The following is a 26,078-nucleotide window of genomic DNA, read 5'->3' on the forward strand; positions in this document are numbered from 1 at the left end:
CCTTCGTTCACCCATCTGAAGCATTGTTCAAAGGCCATTGTTTCTGTTCTCACTTTTCTCGTTTTCCCCTTTGGCCTGGTCAGAGCCTCATGGGGAAACCCATGATGGGACGCAGGCAGACGTGAAAAGCATGTGCAGACTTTGTTTTCTCTGTCTTGCTGGAACATTTGGTCTTGAGACTTTACCCCTCAGTGTTGTGGCCTCTGTCTGGGGAGGGATAAAACACCAAGTGTTTAGTGCACACTGCTTGGCATTTAGAACATAATAAATGATACGACAAAAACTGCTGGCTTCTTCCAGCAGTGGTCGCTGGAACCCCTAACTTGAAAATCCCAAGGCTTGGCGCTGTCCTGAACCCCTGGAAGCCAGCTTTTCCTCAGAAAGGGCTTCCCACCAGAGGAGCAGAAAAAGCCTCAGGGAGACCTCATTTTTTCCATAGCTTGTGGCTTGGCTGACTCAACTTCTGCCTTTCCCTGAGTCACGAGTTTTTCCTCTTACTTGGAGGAACATGGCCCTCCGCCCAGGTCTTCTCAGACCACGGCTGGTCCCTGTGGGGAGGGGGGTGGACCACTGGATGACCAGAACTTGTGCTGCCTCCAGGGGATTCCCAAAGCTCCACCCAGAATGTCAGAGCTGGAAGGAAGGAGAGATGAGGAGATTGAGGCCCAAGTGGGCCCTGGACCAGCAGTGAGACAAGCGGTCTCCTGAATCCAGGAGTAACAGATGTGCATCCTCCCTCTGGTTTTCCAGAATCATGGAAACGTCTCCCTTTCCGAGACACCTGCTCTGTGCCAGGCACAGCATTCCATGCCAGGCCACTGCTGTGAACCAGGCAGCTCTGCCTCCACAGAGCTTTCCAGCTCCCTTCCCACGGCCACCGCACCAGAGGCAGGGCCTACCTCCCCTGAGAAGCCCCCTCTTACGAGGGAGGTGGGGGATCTGGCAATGAGGCAGACATGGAATGGGGTCTTGAAGGCTCAGCTCATGGTCCTCCTCCACCCCCACCCCACCCCCACCCCCAGGGAACAAGTAGTATGGACACTTGGAATGGCATTTCCCAGAGTATCAATGTCCCAACTGGTTATGACTCAGCCTCTGGGATCATGGGACCTTTCCTCCTCTGTGTGGTGTAGAGGCCTGGCTATACCATCAGGACTCATAAATTCACATGCTTCACCAACTGCAGGATGTTGTAAGTGGGTAAAGCAGGTGAGAGGGGGAGGGGGAGAGGGGCAAGCGGGGGAGGGGCACTGCAATGAATGGGAGAACACGTACCCCATCCAAAGGGGATGGCTCCTGCTCCTGCTGCTGTCTCTTGCCTCGCTGCTGGCCCAGCAGGCTCTGAACTGACCTGAGCCAGCCCCTCTGCGATGTGCCAGGGTCTGCCCAACTTGGTACCAACAAATGCACCTGTGCAGCAGACATTTACTGCTGGACTCAGTTCTCAGCACTAGAGATAAAAGAGTGAACAAGATGGATACAGTCCAGCCCACGGGCTCACAGCCTCGGTGGGGGACACAAACCGTGAGCACGTAAACAAGTGAGTAATACGATGACTTGGGGTTGGGAGAAATGCTTTACAAAATAACGAAACAGGGTGCTGCGGCCCAGGGTGATGAGTGGGGGCAGGGAACTGCTTTGGGTGGTCAGGGATGCCTCTGAGAAGCTGACAGTTTGAGCTGAGGCTCAAATGTCAAAATGCAGACATGGAAAATCTGGAGACAAGGGAAGTGCAAAGTCCCAGAGATGGGAACAACCTTGGGCGTTTCAAGAACAGGGAGTCGGTGTGGGGTGAAGTATCCGGGAGAGGCCAGGGGGAGGCCAAGACAGACCTCCTGGAGTGGTGAGGCTTGGAGTTCATTCCAGTGTCATAGGAGTCACAGATGGGAGGGGTGGGGGGCAAACCTGCGGGTCATGTGGGAGCTGGGTGTTGGGTACACGGAGTCCCTTAAACTGGTCTCTCTTTCCTTCAGTGTATGTTTGAAAGTTTCCATGATAAAAAGTTAGAAATATAAAGTAGATAAAATGCTGCTGATTTTTAATATTCTGACTGTTAATCTGTGGGTGAATGAGAGGAGATGACTATGGCTGCTGGCAACAGGGCAGCAATGCACAGCGATCCCACAGCCTCCCGCGCCATTCCCGGGCCCGCAGCCCCGGCTGCACAGCAGAGGTCCGAGGACGCGTCTCCACTGGCATGAGAGCAGCCCGCGCAGGGAGTGCTGCGGGCACAAAGGGAAACTGGCGGAGGGGGTTCAGGCTGGAACCAGTCCCGAGAACGAGCTAGAAGGACGCCCCGCCCAGGACAGGCCCGCAGCGGGCGCACCGCCGACCCACGCAAACTCCGACCGCTGCGCCCTCGCACATTTCTGCGGGACTCAGGCTCAGCGAGTTCGGAGTCCAGGCTCCGCCCCCGCCCGCGCGCCAGGGCCCCGATTGGCGGAGCGTCTGCGAGGGGCGTGTCCGACGAGAGTTGGAACGCGGCGTGGGCGGCGCGGGGCTCGGCCGCAGCTGGTGAACGGGACGTGGCGCCCTGTGTCCTGTGGACTGGCTGCCGGGGGGCGAGGGGCCCCTGGCGGAAGAGGTAAGGGTCCCCTCCGGGCTGGGGCGCGCGGAGCAGGTGGGCTTCCTGCCCTCAGCCTGCACGCTCCCCGCGCCGCCCAGTCCAGGTGGCCGCCGGGCTGGGGCGGGGCGGGCGCGCAGCCACTGCCGAACTCGAGCTCGGACTCTGGCCGAGCAGGGGCGCGCAGAAGGCGCTTATTGCTGGCTGGCGGGGCGGGAGCCGCGGTGGAGCCTGCAGGGGCTCCGGGGAGAGCGGGGTGAGAACAGGTAAGGGGGCTCTCGGGTCGAAGCAGGGTATCCAGGGAAGCGCGACGTGTGAGCCGAGCAGGGACCAGAGGCGCCCTGGTCTGGACGTGGGCTGGACGGATTTCAGCGCGCCCGTTGTCCGGGGATGGTTTGGAGAGTCCTGGCCTCACGCAGCCGTCGGGCCTCACTCCTTGTTCCCAGCCCTTGAGGGCTGGAGAAGTGGGCTGGGACAACTGCCTCAACCGAGGGGTAGAAGAGGGAGGGTGGCCTTGGTCAGCGCCGGCCTCTCATTTAGGAACCACCTGGCCCTTAAAGTGGTTGAGTTGGTAGGAGTTGTCAAAGGAAACAGGGCTGGATGCCCATTTCACAGAAGAAGTCACTGAGGCAGGCCCAGAGTGGCAGTTCCTTCCCAGCCTGGAGCCCTTGGAATCTCGTGACCTTTCCACTGACACTAGAAGTACCCTGCAGGGGAGAGTGGTCATCAGCCCCCTCTGCAGGTGGGAAGATGGAGGCCCCCAGCCACTAAACCTTGATCTGCACACCCCGAGGGAAATTTGGAAATTGAACAAAGCTGTTATCTCACCTTGGGAAAGGTCAGAATCCAGGGAGGAGGGAGGAGCATTGCTAAGGTTTTTCTTAGCACATAATCTCCAGTTAGTTTTGGGGTGTTCCTGAGCACAGAATTTCCACTGGGGTCTGTGTAGGCCAAGAGATGACTGACTTCAGCCTATGTCACCGCACACGTCAGTGCTCGGGGCTGCCAAGAGGTGGAGATGAGGCAGCCGGCCTGAGCTAAGGGACCTGCAGGCCACCCCAAGGGTCCCAGGGCCTGGGGTTGGGGGTAAAGAGCAGGCATTTGGGGAAGGGCCCTGCCCTTTGCACTGGAGGGTTTCTCATTCTGTCTTTGGTCAAGAGCAGCCTGCAGCAGCAGCTCATGGTTAGTTTGGAATTGGGCTTCCTGGTCACTCAGCCCGGAGCTTGGGCAGTGACTTTGGTGATGGGGGTGGTACCTTCCCCACTGGGGCTTTTGTGAGGATTCAGTGAGCTAATTCTTGTAACGTGGCTGGTGAGCTGTAAGCTTTGTTCTTGGCACTTTGGGTTTATTTTCCTTGTTAGGTTCTTTCCATGGAGGAGGGCTTCCAGAAAGCCCAGGGCCGGACAAGCTGGCAGGGGAGCGTGGCACTCCCCTCTGTGCACTTGGAGAAACACTCAAACCCTCATCTGGCCAAGGGTCCCCACCAGCCCCTTTGACCTCACCTCTTACCCTCCTCCCTCTGCTGCCTCCTCGGGTCTGCCTGAGCTGTTCCCTGGTCCCAGAACATTCTTCCCTCTGGCCTCGGCGTGGCTGGCTCCTTCACAGTATACAGGTTGGTGCCAGGTCACTTTCTCACCAGGTCTTGCCTGACCACCAGCCCATCCCAGCGCTGTCCGCAGGTCAGCCTTTTCCTTCAGGGCTTTTAGAACTCAGTCAGAAATGACCTTGCTTTACTTTCGATTAAGCCCCTCCCCCCAGGAAATCTGTTACCAAAGGGCCAGGTCCCTGGCTCCTTGCTATCAATCCGTTGCCTCGCCCAGTAGAACTGTGCCTGATGTATGGTGGGGTGCCAGCAGGTACTTACCTGGTCTTATTTTACTATATTATATAAGACTGAGTCTTATGTAATGTAATGTAAGACCGGGTCTTATATTAATTTTTGCTCCAAAAGACGCATTAGAGCTGAATGTCCGGCGAGGTCTTATTTTCGGGGAAACATCGTTGCAGGTGAAATCAGGCAGGCACTGAAGCAGGGTGGGCCTGGTTGGGGCCAGAGAGACAGACAGAAGGGCAGGTGATAACTCAGCCCCGCCCCAATCAGGGATGGGCCTGACTCCCTCCTTATGTGACATTGTGCAGGTACCTCCCTCTCTGATAAGCAGTGTCCCCAACTATAACTCTAACAGACGATGGACCTGGGGCTCCTGCCAGCTCCTACTTTCCAGGTTCCCAGTGGGGTCCCAGACGTATCTCTGGGATCTCAGGCTGTGTCTGAGTGGAGGAGAGGAGCGGGGGTTCCCTCAGGACACAGCCCTGGCAGGTGCGTTCCTGGAGGAGGGCATCATGCATCTGACAGCGCCTGGGGGTGTAGACTAGGCTCTGCAAACTTCCCTGTAAAGGGCCACATAGTAAATATCTGCGACTTTGCAAGGCGCTCTCTGTCTCATGTGGCTGTGTTCCAGTGAGCTGTGTTTAGGAGAGCCAGCAGTGGGTCAGACTTGGCGTAGATCACGTGTGACCACTGTCATGCACAGAACCTGCCTACCCAGCGACACTCGGGATGTGGCTCCCAGGCCCAGCTCTCACCCAGAGCACCTTCAGCCCAGCTCAGGCAATGGCATCACGTGTGTTCAGGGGGCCAGTCCCATATGTTTCCACTTCCCAGAATCAACTGGTAGAATTTTATCACATCTGCTGCTGCCTTTTTGAACTAAAATATTGTAGACAAAGTCCTTCTTGATCCCCTGTTCCTGGTTACATCCAGGCCCTGCCCCCAGGCCACTTTCTCCTGACTTTGGTTTTGTCCATCTTTTCTTTCTTTTTTTTCTTTTTAAGTATGTCTTTTTTTAAATTATTTATTGGGGTGACAATTGTTAGTAAAATTACATAGATTTCAGGTGTACAATTCTGTATTACATCATCTATAAATCCCATTGTGTGTTCACCACCCAGAGTCAGTTCTCCTTCCATCACCATATATTTGATCCCCTTTACCCTCATCTCCCACCCCTCCTCCCCACTTACCCTCTGGTAACCACTAAACTATTGTCTGTGTCTATGAGTTTCTGTTTCTCATTTGTTTGTCTTGTTCTTTTGTTGTTTTCAGTTTATATACCACATATCAGTGAAATCACATGGTTCTCTGCTTTTTCTGTCTGACTTATTTCGCTTAGCATTACTCTCTCAAGATCCATCCATGTTGTCACAAATGTTCCTATATCATCTTTTCTCACCGCCAAATAGTATTCCATTGTGTATATATACCACAACTTCTTTATCCATTCATCTATCGAAGGACATTTTAGTTGTTTCCATGTCTTGGCCACCGTAAACAAAGCTGCAGTGAACATTGGAGCACACGTGTCTTTATGGATAAATGTTTTCAGATTTTTTTGGGTAGATAACCCAGGAGAGGGATTGCTGGGTCATACGGTAATTCTATTACTTTTTTGAGGAACCTGCACACTGCCTTCCATAACGGCTGCACCAATCTGCATTCCCACCAACAGTGTATGAGGGTTCCTTTTTCTCCACAGCCTCTCCAACACTTGTTACTATTTGTCTTGTTGATGATAGCCATTCTGACTGGGGTGAGGTGACATTGTGGGGTTTTTTTTTTGCCATCTTTTCTTTTTTTGGAAACCCATCGTAACCATTTTTAAGTGTACAGCTCAGTAGTGTTAAAGCGTATCCCCATTCTTGTGAAACAGATCTCCAGAAAGAGACCTTTTCCTCTTGCAAAATTGCAAGTCGATCCTGTTAAGTAACAGCTGTCCTTCATACCTTCCCAGCCCCCACCCCAGCCCTGGCAACACCATTCTGTGCTGTTTCTAGGAATCTATCTACTTTAGGCACCTCGTGGAAACGGCATCAAAAAGACAGCGTTTGTCTTTTTGTGACAGCTCGTTTCACTCAGCATCATGTCCTCAGGGTCCCCCACGTGTGGCATGTTTCAGATTCCATTCCTTTTTAAGGCTGAGTAATATTCCGTGTGTGTGTTTGGCGCATTTTGCGTATCCGTGGGTGCACTGATTGACACCTGGCTTTCTTCCACCTCTTGGCGCTGTGAACGTGCGGGTGCAGGTACCCCTTTGAGACCCTGTTGTCAGTTCCTTGGAAGTGGGATTCCTGGATCATTGCTATTTGTAATTTTTTGAGGAACCTCCACACTGTTTTCCATAGTGGCTGCATCAAATTACATTCCCACCAACAGTGCGGGAGGGTTCCAACCTCCCCACATTCCACCAACACGTGTGATTTCATGCTTTTTAAAAGTAGCCATCCTTATGGGGTAAGGTCCCGTCCTATCCATTTCTATCCGTAAATAGAGCTCTCAAATGCTTTTAAACACTGTGTCATTCCTACATGTGGTGCCCACATTCCGCCCTGCAGGTCGCCTTTTCCCCTCAGCATTTGATATCTGTTGTCACTCCATGTGGGCCCACGTGGGGAGGATGCAGTCGTAAGAGCAGACAGACACTGCTCCACTGTGTGAGTGGCCCCGCTGTCGTACTGTCTCCCCTGCTGCTAGCGTCACATGGTCTCCACTGCAGGTACTGAACCCACGGCCCTCGCTGTGCCTCCTGCTGCGGAGTTCTCATCCAGCCCATCCCAGGGCCCAGCACTCAGCCAGGGGTCCTGGGGTGGCCTCTGGAATGCTGCCAGATTGTCCACGGCAGGGACCCAGTGATAGGTCCTACAGGACAGCCCAGGGCTGTCACCGAGAATCAGCTAGGTTACAACACGCAGCCGAGATAGGCAACCTAAAAATAGCAGTTCATGCATAACGTGCTGTGAACAGCCCTTCTCAGGAGGCCTTGTGGTCTGAGAGAGGCAAGCGGTGCGTGACTCGGGGCCGCGCTCCCCTCTCGTGAAATGCATCCATCCCCCACAATGGGCCCCCTCCGGCTTCCCACAGGAGGCCTGACAGACAGAACTGTGTTGTGGTGACCCAGAAACACAGTGTGTGAGACAGGGTCGGCCAGTACGTGCCATGTGTGCCTGTACGTGTGTGCACGAGATGGTGGTGGCAGTGGAGCCAGCTCTCACCTGCTTCCTCTGACAGCAGAGGTGGGAGCTGAGTCATGCATGGTTGGCCCTCGGGAGCTGTGGAAAGGTCATGACTAGCCACTTATGAAGCACCTACTGTGTGCTCAGCAATGTCCAAATCCTGGGGATACAGAAGTAAGAAAAGGCCCTGCTGTCCGGGAGCTGAGATCTGAGTGAGAGAATGAAAACACGTGAGCAAATGCTGGACAGACAAGGAAACACCAGGTCCTGATATGTCCTGTGAAGAAAAAAGAAAATGGGCTGACGTGCTAGAGGAGGGGCAGCAAACTTCTCCTGTAAAAGGCCAGGTAGTAAATACCTTAGGCTTTGTGGCCATGTGGTCTGTCACTACTCGGCTCTGCCATTGCAGCATGAAAGCAGCCACAGGCTATGATGAATGAGCATGGCTGTGTGCCAATAAAACTTTATTTACAAAAGCAGGCTGTAGGCCAGGCCGTGGTTTACTGATCCTGTCCCAGGTGGGGGAGAGGCAGCCTGAGCGGGGGTTGTCAGACCCTTTCTGAAAGGGAAATGAGAACTGAGCCGGTCGCAGGAAGGAGCCGCATGGATAGCCCGTTTCAGGCAGGAGGTGGTGGCGCCTTCCTGTCCATTCCACGTGGAGTCCCGAGGTGAGAAGTGGACAGACGGTCCAGGTGTGAGCGAGGAAAGTGATGGCGTTGGTCATGGGTTGAATGTTGGGGTCACAGGAAAGAGGAGATTGAAGGCTGAGTCCTCGATTTGGGGCTTGAAAGCGGGTGAATGATGGTTCCATTTACAGAAAAGAAGAACTGGAGGGGAGAGCTGGGTTTGTGCCAGGGGTGTTGTGTTTGAGGACCTTCTGAGACCCCAGGTGGGGGAGCCGGGGGGCAGGTGAATGTCCACGCCTACAGCTCAGTAGAGAAGCCAGGACTGGCGGCTTGGCCTGGGAAGCCGGCAGGAGCTGGGTGGTCTTCAATGCCTGGTCAGAGGAGGGTGTGGGGCCGAGCAGAGGCCCGGGGTGAGCTCTGTGGCCTCCCACATCTACTGCTTGGCACAGGAGGGCCACCTGGGCCTCACCGTCCATGGGGAAAGGCAGTGTAGCAGCACGGTTTCCAGGGGTGCGAGCTCTGGGCCCCCGACTTGCTAGTAGAGCCTGAGTTTCCCTCCAGCCCAGAGGGGATTCTGCCTGCAAGGGTTGTGGTAAGGGCCACATACGGTGGCATGCTTGCCACGAACGAAGCACTCAGAACACGGTCCCATGGTCCCTGTACCGATGGCGGTGGTGACCGCTGGGCTCATAGGCTGAGAGAGCGGGTGCAGGGTCTTGATGGTTTGGCTGGGTGGGTGGGGGGCCCAGTGATGGATTGGCCTGCAGACAGGCTGTTGCCCGGCACTCACTGTTCAGTGCATCCGCCTGGGGCAGGCCCAAGGAGCTGGGGAGCCCCTGACGCCAGTTGGGGCTCACTGTCCTTTCCCGTTGGGTGGACAGCTTTGAGGTGTGGTTTGCCGTGTGTTCCAAGGCCCCCAGGAGTTTGGCCCGGCCGCCCGCAGTGGCCGCCTGCTGTGTCACACGTCTTTCCTGCTGCCTTCCCATCCCTGGCCGGCTCCACACACGCCCCTTCCTGGGGACCCCCCTTCACCTCCCAGTAACTCCTCGTCCGAAGGTCGGCTTCTGGGGGCTGGCTGGGCTCCCTGGCTTGGTGACAGGGGGAGTGGGCAGTGCCGGCCGCTGACGCCTGTCTGCACCCCTCCCGCAGTGAGCGCGGCGGCAGAATGGTGGACTACCTGGCCAACACGGAGATCAACAGCCAGCGCATCGCCGCGGTGGAGAGCTGCTTCGGGGCGTCGGGGCAGCCGCTGGCCCTGCCGGGCCGTGTGCTGCTGGGCGAGGGCGTGCTCACCAAGGAGTGCCGCAAGAAGGCCAAGCCACGCGTCTTCTTCCTGTTCAACGACATCCTCGTGTACGGCAGCATCGTGCTGAGCAAGCGCAGGTACCACAGGCAGCACATCATCCCGCTGGAGGAGGTGACACTGGAGCCGCTGCCCGAGACGCTGCAGGCCAAGAACCGCTGGATGATCAGGACGGCCAAGAAGTCCTTCGTGGTGTCGGCCGCCTCCGCCACCGAGCGCCAGGAGTGGGTCAGCCACATCGAGGAGTGCGTGCGGCGGCAGCTGCTGGCCACGGGCCGCCCGCCCAGCACGGAGCACGCGGCGCCCTGGATCCCCGACAAGGCCACGGACATCTGCATGCGCTGCACGCAGACGCGCTTCTCGGCGCTCACACGGCGCCACCACTGCCGCAAGTGCGGCTTCGTGGTGTGCGGGGACTGCTCCCGCGCCCGCTTCCTGCTGCCGCGCCTGTCGCCCAAGCCCCTGCGCGTCTGCAGCCTCTGCTACCGCGAGCTGGCCGCCCAGAAGCGCAAGGAGGACGGGGAGGAGGGAGAGCAGGGCGCGGGGTCCCCGGCCCTCTGCGGAGCGTCCAGTGGGGACGAGGACGAGGACTCAGACGAGGACAGGGAGGGCAGCGGGGATGGCGACTGGCCCAGCCGCGTGCAGTTCTACGCCTCCGGGGTCTCCTGGTCGTCCTTCCACAGCTGACCCGGCAGCACATGTCGGGGGGCAGGCGCCCCAATCATTCTGCAGACTCTGCTGCTCAGGCTCCTGCGCGCACGGAGCTCCGGAAGCTGCCCAGCAACTCCCAGGACTGTACCCCACGGGTGGCGGGGGCAGTGGCAGTGGCGCTTGGTCTCTGGACCCCCAGTGCTTACACTTCAGGTAATTAATTGTCTTTACATTTAGAAAACCCAGAACACTTAGGCCTCTCGGGGACAAATGCCATCTGTCCGCCCTGTGAGCTCCAGGGGACCCCCTGAGTTACACGACGCCCAGGACTTTTAGGGACCAGAGGGCAGTAGGACCAGAGTGAGGTCACTTGTCCCGGAGGCCTTGAACCACAGCACCAGATCCCAGACACGCACACCCCCACGGAAGACTGTTGGTCCTGGGAGGTCCAGGAAACCAAGGCCGCCCGCCCACTGTGCCGACGCCCACCTGCCTGGTCAGCGCGACCTTGGCAAGCCCAGCGTGGGGGCTCTCCCAGAGCCAGGCAGGAGACTGCCATGCTGTGGGTGCCCACCAGGCCTGGGACGGCGGCCTGCGCTCCCCATGGACCAGGGCAGCCTGTTAAGGCCTCTGGCCCCGTCTCACCTCTTCCCAGGCGTCCGGATGTCTGATCCTCTGTCGGTGCTCAGCTCTCCGTGGGGCTGGGGAAAGCAGTGTGTTCTGTTAGGACTCTAATTTCAGGTAACAGAAACCCTCTCCAGACTGACTTCATAATAAAAAGCAAGTGTATTGACTGGTGTGGTTGAAAAGCCCAGGTCTTCTCCTTCAGACACGGGTCCGTCAGAGGCAGATGTCCACGACTGGCCACCAGGCTGGGCGTTCCGGGGATCGGGCAGCACAGTGGGGCCAGACGTTCGCACCGCCTGGTGGCTGGTTCCCGAGGACACGGTCCCGTCGGTTGGTGCTGTGACCATGCCCGGTGTCTGTCCACTGGCTGTGAGTCCTCTCCGTGGACAGAGTGAGTAAAGGAAGCAAGGAGCTGCTTGACCAGCTCTGCCCGGGCCTCCCAGGCTCAGGGCTCTACCGTATGCACGGCCTCCTGCCGGGGCCCGCACCTGGGGTTGGTGCCGTTGGGTGGGAAAGCCCCACGTGCAGCCACTGGCTTTGCTCAGGGCAAGTGTGTGTTTGGGCTGGAGCTTGAATGGCTGGCCCACAGCCTGGCCGGCCTTGGCCAGAACTTGTGGGGTCACTACCAGCTAGAAGGGGTGACTTTGGGTCCAGAAACGCTTTCCCCAGCCCAACGGGATGGTGCCTGAAACCCCACCATTGGGGCTACAGTCCCTGGGCGATGACTTGTCCTCTCTGGCCAGTTCTCACACGTCTCGTTCGAGTCGGACTCTGATTCAGCGGGTTGGGCCTGGCTCCCAGGGGTGGCACGGCTCCCGCCTGCTGTTGACAGGTAGCCACCCCCGGGAGGGAGAGCGGGAGGGGCAGAGGAGGAGGCACCCAGGGCCTGCCTGAGGCCTTCCTCACACGGCAGAGGGGCAGGTGAGAGGGTCACAGGTGTGTCCAAGAATGACTTGGTTTACACGTTCTTGGCCTCCCAGAGCCACTCAGACTGGTCCAGGCTAGTTCTGCCTGGGCAGAGGGCGCAGGGCAGGAAAGGTCACGGGGTGAGTGGTAACTTCCTGGAGACAGATCAGGTGCCCTCTCAGAAAGCCAGGCCAGGCAGTCCATCCGTTCACCCCAGGGCGGTGAGGGGCAGGGTGTGCCCTGCTCCAGCCACCAGCCACTTGGTCAGCGCCCCAGTCCCTGCAGCCATCCTTGCTTGGCCAAGGGGAGTAGAAGCACCTGGGCAGCAGTGTCCCTTTGGGCAAGGATAGGTAGGGGCTGTCCGCAGCTGATCCCGGGCACGGGCTGGCAAAGGACCCCAGTGGGCGGGGCAGCTTGGCTGAGGGCCATGCCCTTCTCGCCAGGCTGGGCACATGCTGGCTCAGCCCTCAGCTGGGACCCTTAGACCTGCTCCCCTTGTGTTGTGCCCCCCCTGTACCCCGGCGCTGAGACAGGGCTGCTGCATCTCTGAGCCCCAAGGTGTTAGGGCCTGCAAGGACCTAAGAGTACAAGTGCCTGACTCTTGTCCCATTGGAGCGCCACCATGGCTGCAGACTCACTCACTGCCGTATGCCAGGCTGGTGCTGGGGACACAGGCAGGAGTGAGGTACACGAGGTCCCAACCCTAAGGAGAGACAGCCAGGCACGGGACAGGGCTTCTGGGTTGTTTGCTGGCTGCCATGGACTTTGGCTCCACCTATGGACCCCAGTGCTGCTGTCACCTTCACTCTGCAGCCCTCCTAGTTTGCCCCAGGCAGCATGGCTGTCCCATCTGTGCTCCCAGAGCACCTTGGCCCCTGCTCCAGCTCCCCCACCCTCCGTCTCCCATGAGGTGCCCGAGTCGGCCAGCGCCCATCGAGGCTGGCCTTCACGTCTGAGCTGCTCAAGCAGGGAGCCACCCACCCATCACGCTTCTGCGGCCACCACGGCTTGAGCCTAGGGCCCTGCATCACTGACCATCCCATAGACGCGTGTCTTCGCAGGTGGCCTTCTGACATCCCCCTAGCTCCTGTGGGACGTTGGCAAGATGCTAAAGTCACAGGGACCTCAAAGCTACTGTGTCCAAACCCGACCCCATTGGTCCTTCTGAACCTGCTTGTCAGACCTCCATTGGCGCCGGCACCCAGGCCTTCCAACCAGATGCTGGGGTGTTTCCTGACCTTTCCCTTGCTTGTCCCCACCCACCCCAACCCTTCCTGGCAACCCAGACCCGAACTGAGGGAGTCGGCTGTGCTCTGAGGCACTGGAGGAGCGTCCACAGAGGAAGCAGTTCCAGCGAGGCCTCAGCGGGGGGTGGGCCAGGCTGTGCCGACCCTGCAAGGGGCATCCTTATCCCTGCGGGGAGAGAGCCCGTGTATGTGCACGCACTCACACACACGCATACACACATGCACACGCACATGCGCACACACGCACACACGCACACACGTGCACAGACACACGCACACACATGTGCGCAGACACGCACGCACACACACGCACACGCACACCCCTTAAGCCTCTCTCAGCCTGCCTCCTTTCCCCTCCTGGTCACCGCATGTCAAAGCCCAGACTGGTCACTGGATCAGTCTAGAAGGGACGACTAGAGACAGAACAGGGAGGCCACACCCAGGAGAGGAGAGTGTAAACCCACGGGCGCTCCCTGGGGCCCCTCCCCATCCCGTCACTGGGTTGGGAGCCCAGTCCCAGGAGCAGGCGCACCCCTGACACTCCTGGGTCGGGGTCAGTATGACATGAGAAGGGGGCCAGGGCACTGTCCTGAGTCCCTCCTAGGGTCCTGTCTCCTGCTGGCTCCCTCACCACCCCCAGGAGCCGGCTCTAAACACTGGAATGTTCCAGTGCTGACAACAGAAAGCCAGGCAGGCAGGGAGAGAGAAGACGGGTTTGGCAGACTGAGGCAGACATTTCTGGGCAAAAACAAGGGGAAATTTCAAGCCCTGGAGTGTCACTTAAGGGGCCGGCCAGATGTCCTGATCCAAAGAGCAGGCTTTCCAGAGAACGGGTCCTGCCCTCCTGCCGGCTCCCAAGCTGGGGGGAGGGGAGTGGGGCTGGGCCAGTTGCCCGTCTGCCCACACTTGGTCAGCACAGACCTGCTTAACATGGCCCTAGCTGCCCACAGCAATTCCCCGTGTGCAGTTTACAAATTGCCAACATTCTTAAAATGCCAACATGCTTTCCTTTCTCTCCCAACTCAGCCTCCTGGGGTCCCCACCCCTGACCCAGGAAGTAGAGGGACCTTTTCAGCCCTGGACCAAGCCAGCCACTTGCTGAGAATTCTTTCCCCGAGGCCTGAGCTGGAGCTGGCCAGTCAGAAGTACAGCTGACATCTGGGACTTGCCATTGGCATCTGAAATGGGGGCAGGCTTGTGGGACCGAGCCCTTAACCTGGGAGTCTGCACAAACTCCAGTTAGTGTCAGAATTGAACTGAATTGTAGGACACCCAGATGGCATCGCAGAGATTTGCCTGGTGTGGGAAAAACTCCACAGACCTGGTGTCAGGATGTGAGTGTGTTAGAGGCGTGAGAGGGAAGGAAACCGCAGGAGTGTTTCTCGCAGCCCCTTGGGGGAGCCGTCTTCCTTATCTTCAGGCCCCTGCTTGGGTACAGCTGGCTCATCCACATCCTGGCTCCGGAAATAGGCACTGACTACCGGACCTAGTGAGGGCTGCAGGGTCCATACCATTTCACCCACCTGCGCAGGGCAGGGAGTGGTCCTGAGTCACGTGACAGGGTAGCCCACCTCTCAGGAGAGTCCAGGGAAAGGGACCAGGTGAAGGACTTGGGGCCCAGATTCACCCCCTAAATGAGGCTGTTGTCAAGACAGTATGTGGAGTCATTCCATTGAATTCCGTATACCCACCCGTTTGCTACTTACGAACACTGGTTACGCGTAGCCCGTGACACGGCCACATACCCAGTTTGTCTCCCTGTCGTCCAACCTCGGAATTGCTCCCCTTTTCCTGCCATCATAAACAGCTGTGCTGTGGATGTCTATCTTCTTTCCATTTGAATTATTTGATCGTAATGTTTTCCCTGAAGTGAAGTTTGTTGACTGGAAAGTATATACAATTTTATGGTTCCTGTGATGTTTTTCCTTCAAATCACTCTCCCAAAAGACTCATCTCCAGTGTGTGTGTGTGTGTGTGTGTGTGTGTGTGTGTGTGTGTGTGTGTGTGTGTGTCACGTGTGTATATGTGTGTACGTCTCTTTCCCACAACCCTGCTACTTCTGGGTTTGACCATTTCTACTTATTTTTACTAATTACATTATTTTCACTAATTACCTGGTGTGTAGCGGGTCTCTCCTGGGTAGTATCCTTGCATTTGCTTAATTGCCAATGAGAATGATTGAAGTCCTTCCCTCAAACCCACAAAAATGAAACAGATAGCTGTACCCCAGTTTAGAAAAGCTCTGCCAGCTCCCTGCCGTTGCCAGCATCTGGGGTCCCCCTACTGCCCGAGGCTGCGATCAGCCCCTGGGGCCAGGCCCGAGCCTCACCTCCTGACCCCATGTCACTATGTCTGACGGACACTCCAGCCAATACCGCCATTTATCTCCTCCCCACAAAGCCGGTCCCTGTTCCTGGTCAGTCTCCATGAGGCCTAGCGTTTCGTAGCTGCCGTGTGTTGATCATTCAGGATGGACAGACATTCTGGTTTGGAAGAGAAAGGGTTACAGAGACACGGCTGACGTTCTGCTCAAGGTCCATGAAAACCTCAGGGAGGCCCAGGCGGGTATCGGGGACTCATCAAACAGCCTCCTTGGGGAGCCCCCTCCTGGCCTGGCTGGTGACTCGGGAAGGCACCATGGGCTGGGAGGGACGAGGAGAAAGGACACTGCCACATGCCCACTAGGTGGCACCTCCTGGTAAGGAATGGGAGAGGCCGGCTTCCCGCCCATCCTGGGCGTCCTCCAGCCTGCCGCATGGCAACACACCCCAGTCGTGTTTACTTCCAAGCTCAAAACAGAAAAATAAAGTTCACTCTAGCTAGAAATATACCATCTGCCTGTGAAAAACCTCACTCGCGCCGTCATGCCAACTCCGAAGGAGGTTCATAACCAGCCCGGAGGAGATGGTCCCTCTCTACTTGCTGGGTCCCCCCATGAAGGCTTCCTCCCCAGCTGCCTCCTCACCCGCTGGCAGCCTGCCACCCCCACCACCCCGCCACAGGTAGGGTCAGCCTTCTGCTCAGGCCACAGGGACCTGGGGACCCTCAGCACTGCCTGGGCAGGTGGCTGCCATGGAGTCACCCCAACCCGGTCAACCCCACTCATAATGCAAAGAAGAACAAATCAAACCAAGATGTCAGTAATTACCATCAAATGTAAAAAGGTTTAAGACATCATTCTATTTCTCGGCGACGATACAGTGAGATGCCCTCAGACACTGTTGTTGGGAGAGCAAATTACTGACAGTACCACCTCTCTGGAAAGAATTTGACCAAATAGAATAAAACAGCCTTAAAAAGGATTGCATGCTTTTTAACCCAGCAATTGCATTTTGTGGAACCTGTCCTAAAAACCATCTATCATAACCCAAAATATGAACAGAGTATTAACACAAAAATGTTCACCCAGCATTATAATAAAAACCTACAAAGGAAACCACACCAGGTACAGGGAGTGCAATGGATGTTATACAGCCATCACACATGTGTACAAGAATTTTAAGTTACGTCACTAATGTTAATTGCTAAGTGTTCCAAGAGGTCTAAACAGCACAATCCAAATACATTAGAAACAGACACACATAGCATTAAAAGATTTGCACAGAATACACCAAATTTGGTAACAGTGTATTCTGAATGGTAGACTTTGTAGTGCTTTTTATTTCATTATACTTTTTTGGATTTTTCTAAGTTTTCAGCAATAAATATTGACAAATAAAAGGAAATGAATCATTTTAAAAGACTATTTAAGACAGTTAATGCACAAGAAGTTGATTCCTGGCTGTGTCTGGGGAGGGGCTCAGGGGAGGGGCCAATGTGAGAGAAAGCCTTCCTTTTACGTTTGTCCCTTCTGTGTCTTCTGAGTTTTGTACCAGGCTGGCTGGCCAATTCAAAAATAAATTAGTAAAGATTTTTACAAATAAATACTAAGTACAATTACTAAAACCACAGGAGCTGAGGGAGAGCCTGAGGGGAAACCAGAAACGTGCCTTCAGCTCTTGAAGGAGGGGGGACCTGAGGTCTGGGTGGCCCTCTTGTGCCCAAAGCGAACCACAGGTCACCCTAGGACTGGCTAGGCAAGGGTGACTTTGCTCAGCAAGGCATGTGCATCCAACCCCCACCTGATCGGGAGTGGGACCATCCCCTCCCAGGGGTGCTTTCCCAGGGGTAAAGGCAGGTGGCCGGGGAGGTGCTTCAGTGGACATTGGTGTGGGACCTCTGAGCTGGGACCACCTGTGTCCGCTGGGCCTCGCAGGAGACGACCCAACACCTGAGTAATGAATGGGGGGCTTCCCCAACCCCCCGGTCACCTTCTCTGAGTTAGGAGAATCATCTAAAGGACCCCATCTGCTCCCATCACTCACACAGCACACAAATGATCCAGGCAGCGACCTAGCTCCAGGAGTGTGGCTGGAGAGCAATTTCTCTGAAACACAAAAGCTCACTCGTTCCTTGAGCGCCATGCGTTCTAATTCATCCCGAAGTTTTCTTTCCACACATGAGCTCTGACTCTCCTGGGCAGGAGTGCCTACCCCACCCCCACCCCTCCAGGGAGGCAGCACTGCTGCTGCCCCAAGTCCGCTCCCTGGCACTGTGGTTGCTAGAGGAGGCTGGGGACAGTGCACCCTGGCAGCACCGGGCGGCCGGGTCAAAGCAGCCTGGAAAGGCAGGTCGGCATGGAGTGGGCGCTGGGGGTGGCACTGGGATCGGTGCTGTCTTTCATTGTTTAAAGTCACACAGCAGGTACCTTCCCTTTGTCCCTAACATTGGGAGGGAACGACTACCAATTTCAGAGATGCTTCAAGGAAACACATGGGAGAAGGACCGTTCAGAAAACTGTATTGCACGTTGATGACAGGCCCACTGTGGCTGAGAAAGCAGGGGCTACAGTGCTCGGGAAGCTTTCGGGTGGGAACATTTCTCAGACACGGTTGGTGATCCGGCCACTTCAGAGGCAGCATTGCCCGTTACTGAAAGTGGTGCATCTGAAAAGCAGAACTCAGGTGGGGAGGACGACGGCACACGGCTGGAGGGAAAAGACGGGGTGCCCCTGACCTTGGCCCTCGTGAGGCCACTGGGAAGGGACTGGGAGGCAAACATGATTCCAGGCGGCTCGGCTCCCTGGTCCTGAGACCCTGGGCTCAGAGGGGGGCCAGTGACCAGGGGTCAGGACAGAAGCCGTGTTCACAGACGAGAAGCTGACACGGGGACCTTCCTCCACGCTCCATGCAGGAGGGCGGACTCGGAAAACTGGTACCACACGGGCAACAGGCCGCCTTTGCTCCTCAGCAGCTTCCCACTCCCAGGTCTTTACCTCGAATGTCCAGAACGTGACACAGGGCAGCGGAAGCCTGTCCCGCGGGAGCTCTCACTCCAGCTTAAGGGAGTGCACGATGCCTGGCGCCCCCAGCTCCCGGCGCCGCCCAGAGCCCTGCGGCGGGCGGCCTAGTCATCATACCGCACTTCGGCCCGCAGCTCCTTGGTGACGTAGCCCACCAGCATGGCCAGTATCTGCTGCTGTAGGACCTCATTGGCCATGACCAGCGCGGCCAGCTGCACGGCGTCCGTCCACTCCACGTGCCTGAGGATGTTGGTGACCTCGTTAAACAGCTTCTGCTTCTCGCAGGGTGGCAGCTCCATGAGGATCTGCGGGACTGGCTTAAACTGCCCACTGGTCATCCAGGCACCTAACAGACCCCCAACGGCGCCCCCTAGAGGACAAGGAAGGCTTCAATTAGTGTGACCGCATTCATAAAGGACGGCCCTGGGTGCCAGTCCACAGCACGTCCCCATGGTGACACGTGGGTATTCATGAGCATGTCACAGCAGGCGCAGCTTCGAGCCCACTCGGCCAGACAGCACAGAGAACAAAGGTGGATGTGGCTTTCCGACCATTGGGCTCAGATAACTGACCCCCCGACATGCCTGGCCCGGAGCCCACTCACGGACGCAGCATGAAGCGTGTCCCCGCCCTGAGCCACGCTAACGAAAACCCTCTGCATGGGCTGCAGATGTTTCCCACCAACATCTCTCCGCTCACAAAGGACAAGGCTGAGAAGCCAGTGCAAGGCCAGCACCCTCTGGGGGGGGGGGGGGGGGGGGAACCGCGTTTCCTCCACCGGTTGCCTAATATGCTCCTTGTCCCTGAATTGTGGAAATTTCCAGTGAACTCATGTGGTTAAAGGACCCTGGGGACAGGCAAGGAGACCTCTTCTCGTGCAGCAATGTTTCTCATACAACCCATCCACAGTCGCAGGAGGATAACGAAGCAATTTAATGTGTCCACCTAGTTCTCTTTCTGCTGTCCTCAACGGGCACAAACGTTATTGTAAATGTAAATTTGTCACCACAGTTAAGGCACAGCTGTGGGACTGGAAGACCTCGAGTCAGCGGAAAGTGCCACCTGCCCAGGCCAGGGGCAGGTCTGCAGCAGGAAGTGCCCAGGGCCGGGGCTCAAACTCAAGTGCCTTCTGAGGCCAGGAGGTCACTGAAAGGGGAGACACGGGCTGAGCAGGCCTGTGGGGACCTGAAGAGCAGGGTCGCTGTCTAAAGGGGCAGCAGCTACCCCATGCCAGCCAATTGCTGCCACACAGAATACGAGTTTGTATCTTTTATGCGTCTCATGATTTTCAAATATTGATGATCACGTATTTAAAAGATGCAGCCTGGCTGGACTTCCTGACTCTCCTCGTAAGAACACATACAAAGTTGTAACAGTAACTTTATGGTGCAGAACCAGGCAAACACGACCTTACCCAGGTGGTCAAGGTCAGCATCACCAGGGAGGGCCTGTGGATGTCATGTGTCCCTGAAACGCTGCGATGGGAAGGGCGCTTCACCTCCGCGGTGTTCTTCCCAAACCCATAACCCCGTCTATGAGGAGAAAGGGTCAGGCGAAGCCAGACCGAGAGGCATTCCACAGAACACCTGCCCACACCCTGCAAATCTATCACGGCCATGAAAAACCTGCAAGGTCCCAGACTGTCACAGACCAGGGACTATGGAGATGACGATTAAATGCCACGAGGTACCTTGAGCTGGACCCTGAAGCACAAAACAATCAGTAATGCAAAGGCTGGTACAACCCAAGTAAAGTCTGCAGCAGGGGGATAGATTACAGTGTGTCAGTGTTGGATTCTTAGTTTCCACAAATGTCCCTGGGATGTAAGATGTTAACACCAGAGGGACTGAAACTGGTGAGGCATAGACGGGGATTCTGTGCACTGTCTTTAAATCAACTCTCTGTAAATCTCATACTGTTCAAAAATAAAAACTTTAAAAGAAGAGAACCCAGCCAGAGAGAAGCCGTGAGCAGGCGACTCACCTGACGGGCAGTAACCCTGCACCCCCTCGGGAAGCTGAGGTGGAGGCTCCTGGATGCACACCCCTCCTCTGGGGGGAACGCCTGCACCTCACATCCTGGAGGCTGTAACTGCCCCAGGACAGGCTCCCCTCTGCCCTAAAGAAAGGGGCATCCCGGGGAGAAACACCAGGGATTACAAGTTTCCGACCCTTTTCCCCACGACTCTAGAGCCGACAGGAGTTGCATTGCTCTGCGCTGACCCTTCATGACACATCAGTGTTTGATTTAGAGAAGCACCTGTACCCTAAAGTCACCAGGAATCCTGACCAGCAAATTGCTAGCTGTCTGGAGAAGAGAAAACTCCTTTGTTTTCTGGGTAAAATGATGCTCCTGCCCATGGCAAGGGGGGGTGGGGGGGCAGTGGCCAGTCCCTGGGTCCCTTGCAGGCACCCTGTTTCGACCAGCTTCCCCTGAGTCTGAGTAAAATATGTGCTCCCAAAATGGCATCCAGGCTTGGCTATGTGACAAGTGATGCCAGCAAGCCGTCCTCTGAGCACATGGGAGGGCGGGACAGAGATGATCTCTGAGGAAGGAGGCCGAACCGTGTCTCCTCCTTCACGTGCCTCCTGGATGGCAAGGACTGCAGCCACTAGTTCAGAGGCTGGAAAGGGAATGCAGACATGGCAGGTCTGAGTCCGCCCACATGCAGCCTCTACTTTCTTCCTGATGTGGCCTCAGCTAATTGCAATGTCCTTGAACGTCAATCCTGCTCCTGAAGGAAGAACAGAGCAGGAAGCCTTGCCAGTGAGCTGCAAACAGAGGTCGACCACGGCAGAAAATGGTCGTTTCTCCAGCAGGCACAGGGGCTTTCTACCAGACTGAGTACCCCACGGCCCCTACCCCTGGAACAGGCAGCCCAGCACAGCAGAGGCCTTCCGGGAGGCCGCTGAGCTGATGTGGCAGGCCACGCCTTCAGCAGAGGCCACGCCTTCAGCAGAGGCCACGCCTTCAGCAGATGCCACGCCTTCAGCAGAGGCCACGCCTTCAGCAGAGGCCACGCCTTCAGCAGACGCCCTGGGTTGTAGGGTCCATCGCAGCGACCTCGAGGGAGGCCTCATGGACCCTCCCCAAGTCAGGCCTGACTGGCCAGCTCTCCAACGCCACCCTACCCCGTAGTTTGGGCCATAGCTCGTGGTTTGGGCCACACGGCAATTCTCCCTGCTCTTATTCCAAAGGAAGCAACTGCATCCTAGCTCCAAGGAACCATGGGAAAATCAGCCAAACTTCATTCTTTGCCAGAAACCAGTTCCCGCATAGAAACAAGTGGTCAAACAAGGGGGCCGGGTGACCAATCTACGAGTTAGTTTTTCCCATTTCCTGCATTGGACTGTCTGCTTCTGGAAAGGGGACACTCTCTCTGAAAGAGCTGCTGTAAAATGACCGGACAGCGTCTCTCCTAGTTGGTGCCCAGCTTCCTCACCTCCCAGGTTGTCTCTTGCGGTGACCTGTAATGACCACAGATGAGGGGAACTACCCAAGGGTCACTCTGAGGTCTGCAGACTCTAGGACACATCCCTGGGGCACAGGTGTCCTCCAGGGCTGCATGACACGGTGCCATTTCAAGACGCCCTGCATCTGAGATATTCACACAGGAGCTTGTGTTGTTCATGAGACAAGTTATGGACACAAAGATCATGTCACAGGAGCAAACTTAACAACTCCTCACACAGGACGGAGACTTCTGTGTGGTCTCTGTGGGCGGGAGGCCTTTATCTGACACCCACGAGGCTGGCTGCCCCACGAGGAACTGGCACTTACCCACAGCTAGTCCTGGTGGCCCACCGACCAAGCCACCAACGAAGGCCACAGCCCCTGTGACCAGGGCGCCCTTCCCTGAGTGCTTGACAGCTGCCTTCATTTTCCTCTGCTCAGAAATGGAGCACAGCAGCTTCATGACGTCGTCCACCATGACGGGCATCCCGGCACGCCTGGAAGGAAGAATTTCAAAGGGCGAGTTTTAATGAGCGTCAGAGTGTTTCCACCCAAAGGTTACTCTTCCGAGAGTTTTGAGGACAGGTTCCCCGTTGCAGGAGAGAAATGTAGCTCTGCTATGTACACAAGACAGCACCCAGTCACATGACAAGTTCTGTGTCACAGAGAAAGCAGGGTTGCGTTTCGTTAATAAGCAAACAGAATCCACTGAGTGGATGAAAGGTCTTCCTTACCCTCTGATTAACTTCCGATCTGTGACAGAGTAAAGTGACCACGTGCTGCAGTAGCTCATCACAGCTGTGGCAAGTCTGACCTCTGGCATCAGTGGCCAGCCTGTTGGCACTGGCTCTGCCAACCCCATGTGCAAAGCCTGGCACAGTGCGTAAGCCCCAGCCTTGTGACAGGGCATCTGTGCTCTGGCCAAGCCAGACAGGGGAGGGCACAGGGCTGCCACTGCACTGGACTCCGTGCCCCTCGTGTGACCCTGAGCAGAGTGTCGGCTTCCTCACCTGTATGGCGGAGACAAACCACCTCCAGGCTGGATTCTGGAGACAGGTGAGTGGAATGGGTACAAAGTGCCTGGCGAGTCTGGAACCCTGCAGACTCTCAGACACGATGTCTCTAGGTGACCATTCTGTTACCAACACACACCACTGGCTTCTAAAAGCAACCACACCAAAAATCAACCCAGTTCTCCTGGGACCGGATGAAGCAGTAACATGAAACCATCAGAGACTAGAAGAAATGGGAGAATTCCGGGAAGTCATGTACATGCGGATAGACTGACAGGAGAGCACTCGACCTTTGGAACAATGATGTCAGAACAATTTCTGGAGTCAGGACGCTGTTTGCCACGCTGGCAGATAACGGCAGGCAGTGTGTGGGGGCGGGCAGCCCTGCCCAGGGTGGGCATGGAGCGCCCCCACCTGGCAGGGTTGAGAAGCAAACTCAAAGTGGCAGCAACGAAGGAAGGCTAGGCGGGCACTTCTTGTTCCAGCACCCCCTATCCATTCAAGGCTGACACATGCAAACAGTCGCTAAAGGAACATGACTGAGACAGTTTGGGGCAGACTCTATAGCTCCATATCTTTTGGTTACATGAGGTTGTTTTGACCCAAGTGTAACCTAATGTACATCTGCCCTCCAGTCCTGGGAGAAAAGTCTGAGTCCTGAGAACAAGTCTGTTATCCTCCGTCTCCCCGCAGTCAGACTTCTGGGCAGTCCCAGGAGCGTGAGGAGGAGCCTGTGCCCCAGCGCCTGACACTGCCCCCTCTTTTCCTCCAACATCTTGGGATCAGTGATTCCCCACAGGGCACAGGAGTCACTGAAGGTCTTGCTAGCACAGCCGGCATGGCCTGGGGAGACTCGGATGTCACCACAAGCCCCCAGGTAGTCCGACCTCACTCTGGACACCAAGACTCTGAAAGAGCATGACCCAGGACATTTGACATCTATTCCTCGAGTTCAGAAATGGCCAAAAGAAGTCCCTCAGATGTGTCTATTTGCCAAGTGGGGTGTGGAAAGCAATGGCTGTGCAGCCCTGCAGGGCTGCCCACGGGCCCGGAGGAGAACTCAGATGTGCCGGTCCTTGCCTCTTCTCCCCGGTGTCCTGGATCTCAAACCCCTCCTGGCTTTCCGGCCCCTCTGCTCACCAGTGGTGACCACATACAGACAGAGCACACGCCCCTCCCCCTTCCCAGAAGAGAGCCACTTCCTCTCTTCCAGAGGTCAAGACTTGTCCACACACTAATGTCATTATAACAGCGAAGGGACTGCACATGGCAGAAGCCACTCAGAAATGGAGAAAGCAGGCAGAACCTGATTTTCCCAGAAGCCATGGTCCTGTGAGGCTAAGCGAAGAAAATGAATGCAACCTTGATTCCCAAAGAGCTGTTTGCAAAGTAACAAGAAAGCAGTTATGATGGCTACCGGACTAAAGATTTAAAACATTGTTTAGAAGTAATATCACTATGTTACGTTATCTGACCCACAGAAATGCCTCCCTTCTCATAAACACCCATTACCTTTGTCTCCTAATCAGAACACACTATATGGATTTCTGCCTGAATCAGTGTGTCCCAAAAAGCTCTTCTTAGTGATCTTAAATAAATGCTTATTGCCACTCACTTTGAAGGGCCTTTATTTTTAGGTTAACAGTGGCTGGTACTTAAAAATCAGGAGATCTTACATATACCTCAGATTCTACTCTTGAAAAATCGGAAGAGCAAGGCACACTGGACCTGCCTTCTGGCAGCGACTGAGACCAGAGCTGAGGAGGGCTGCCCTCTCTGCCACTGGCCCCTGCAGAGTCCTCCCTACCTAATACCTACCTGGCAGGTCACTACGCACCTGTCAAAATATCCCTGTTTCTTTTTTAAAAGCTAAAGGAGCTACCAGCCCCCACCAGGGCTAATCTCCCTAAATTGTTACCATCCCTTCCCCATCATCTCTACACTAGCACCCACGCCTCCTTTCACAGGGCAAGGCCAGGTGTGCTGACTGGAGCAGGTATCCTGCTAGGACTCCACCTTGCTTATAAAACCCCCGCCACGCATGCGCGCACGCGGGTTCCCGTGGGAGGTCACACAGTACCAGCGTTACTGAGGGAGGGGACACCCACATATACCCGGGTTACTGCAAGAAGTGACACACAGGCACGACAGGTTAGTGCAGGAGGTCACACTCACTCACACTCACACACACACACACACACACACACACACACACACACACACACGTTACTGCTGGAGGTGACAGACCCAGACACCAGGTTAGTACCGGAGCCCCGCTGGGTGTTGGGCCCTGGATCCGGCGGCCTAGCCCCCCCCCCCCCCCCCCCCCCCCGCCCCCCAGCTCTGCGCTTCCGCCAGTGTCCTTCCGGCGCATTTCACTCTCGGTGTCCCGCGTCTTCATCCGGAAAGTGAGTGAACTAACGGAGTCACCTGCAACTGCTCCGGCGGTCGGCCATCCCCGCGCTCGCTGGCAGGCCTGGGGGCACGGCGCGCGCCCCTCCCCTGCCCCGCCGGTGCTGGGCCCTCACCTGCTGGAGCCGTCCCGCCGCCTCGCGGTCACCGACAGCTCCGCGGGGACACTGGGGCCTCCCCGCCCAGCCGAGGGTCTCCCGAACCCTGGGGCCGCCCAGCGCTCAGGCCCCGCCCTCCTGTCTTCCGGCTCCTGGCGCGGGGACCTTCCGGGTCGCCACCAACTAGGGCACAGTGGGACCCAGCCCTGAGGGCACTGCCACCGCCGTGTTTGGGCCCTGGCTGCCCAGCCTGGCGAGAGGACCCTGGGCAGGGCGCTGCGCAAGTCCCTCTGACCTGATCCCAGCTCCCAAGAGGCGTCCAGGGGCGGACCCTGCGGCCCCAAGGCCAGCACGGCCTCTCACCCCACCCCCTATAGGAAACCCTCTCTCCCTTTGGCCCTGAATTTGGGATCTCGGACTTCCTCAATCCCCCGCGGGAGAGAGCACAGGGCCTTGCGCAGCAGAAGGACTAAATTACTGTTTGGTGACTGCTAAGGCCACAGTCAAACAGCAACCAGGGACCTTTGGGGCTGGGAGGGTGGAGGGTTGAAAAGGACAGGCGCACGTTTTACTCCTAGGTTTCCAGGACAAAGCTGAGGTTGGGGAGACTCTTGGGAGGGTGCAAAGGACGTGAGGGGGTGAGGTCACAGGTCACCCCCCATACCTAGCTCCCCAAATGGCTGTTGCTCAAGTCCCTTATTTCAGATGGGTAGTATTTGCATCTAACCTACCGCACATCTGTAAACTTTCAATCATCTCTAGATTGCTTATAATACTGGATACAACGTAAATGCTGTGTAAATAGTTGTTACACTGTATATATAGTTA

The 26,078-nt window shown here is 56.3% G+C and overlaps 3 protein-coding genes across 11 annotated transcripts in view; 2 read left to right on the top strand and 1 right to left on the bottom strand.

Annotated features, from left to right (window-relative positions):
* The first annotated feature begins 1,297 nt into the window (after positions 1-1,297).
* PLEKHF1 (pleckstrin homology and FYVE domain containing 1) lies at positions 1,298-10,967 on the top strand. Of its 3 annotated transcripts, none has more exons than XM_074314976.2 (2): positions 1,298-1,540; positions 9,349-10,967. In XM_074314976.2, the coding sequence occupies exon 2, from the start codon at positions 9,365-9,367 to the stop codon at positions 10,187-10,189; it is 825 nt and encodes a 274-aa protein (XP_074171077.1). In that variant the 5' UTR covers positions 1,298-1,540; positions 9,349-9,364; the 3' UTR covers positions 10,190-10,967. The 3 variants fall into 3 exon arrangements, with proteins under 3 accessions (XP_074171077.1, XP_019596033.2, XP_019596034.2); XM_019740474.3 differs by lacking the exon at positions 1,298-1,540 and adding an exon at positions 2,430-2,584; XM_019740475.3 differs by lacking the exon at positions 1,298-1,540 and adding an exon at positions 2,653-2,829.
* A 6,788-nt stretch (positions 10,968-17,755) lies between these two features.
* On the bottom strand, positions 17,756-25,529 carry C8H19orf12 (chromosome 8 C19orf12 homolog). Of its 4 annotated transcripts, none has more exons than XM_019740540.3 (3): positions 25,171-25,529; positions 22,055-22,224; positions 17,756-18,644 (listed from the first exon to the last, which is right to left on the bottom strand). In XM_019740540.3, exons 1-3 carry the CDS (start codon positions 25,194-25,196, stop codon positions 18,379-18,381), a joined length of 462 nt encoding a protein of 153 aa, XP_019596099.2. In that variant the 5' UTR covers positions 25,197-25,529; the 3' UTR covers positions 17,756-18,378. The 4 variants fall into 4 exon arrangements, with proteins under 4 accessions (XP_019596099.2, XP_019596100.2, XP_074171078.1 ...); XM_019740541.3 differs by having other exon boundaries at positions 25,269-25,525; XM_074314977.2 differs by lacking the exon at positions 25,171-25,529 and adding an exon at positions 25,007-25,080.
* CCNE1 (cyclin E1) overlaps positions 24,851-26,078 on the top strand; it is a 73,634-nt gene continuing 72,406 nt past the window's right edge. The window contains exon 1 of one of the 4 annotated variants that reach the window (XM_074314972.2): positions 24,851-24,998. The gene's annotated coding sequence lies outside the window, so the exon portion shown is untranslated. The remainder of the gene's footprint in view (positions 24,999-26,078) is intronic. The other 3 variants (XM_074314974.2, XM_074314971.2, XM_088800384.1) reach the window with 3 other exon arrangements.

This window comes from Rhinolophus sinicus, chromosome 8 (assembly GCF_057876585.1).
Source record: "Rhinolophus sinicus isolate RSI-liver-muscle chromosome 8, RSI-T2T, whole genome shotgun sequence".
Taxonomy (NCBI): domain Eukaryota; kingdom Metazoa; phylum Chordata; class Mammalia; order Chiroptera; family Rhinolophidae; genus Rhinolophus; species Rhinolophus sinicus.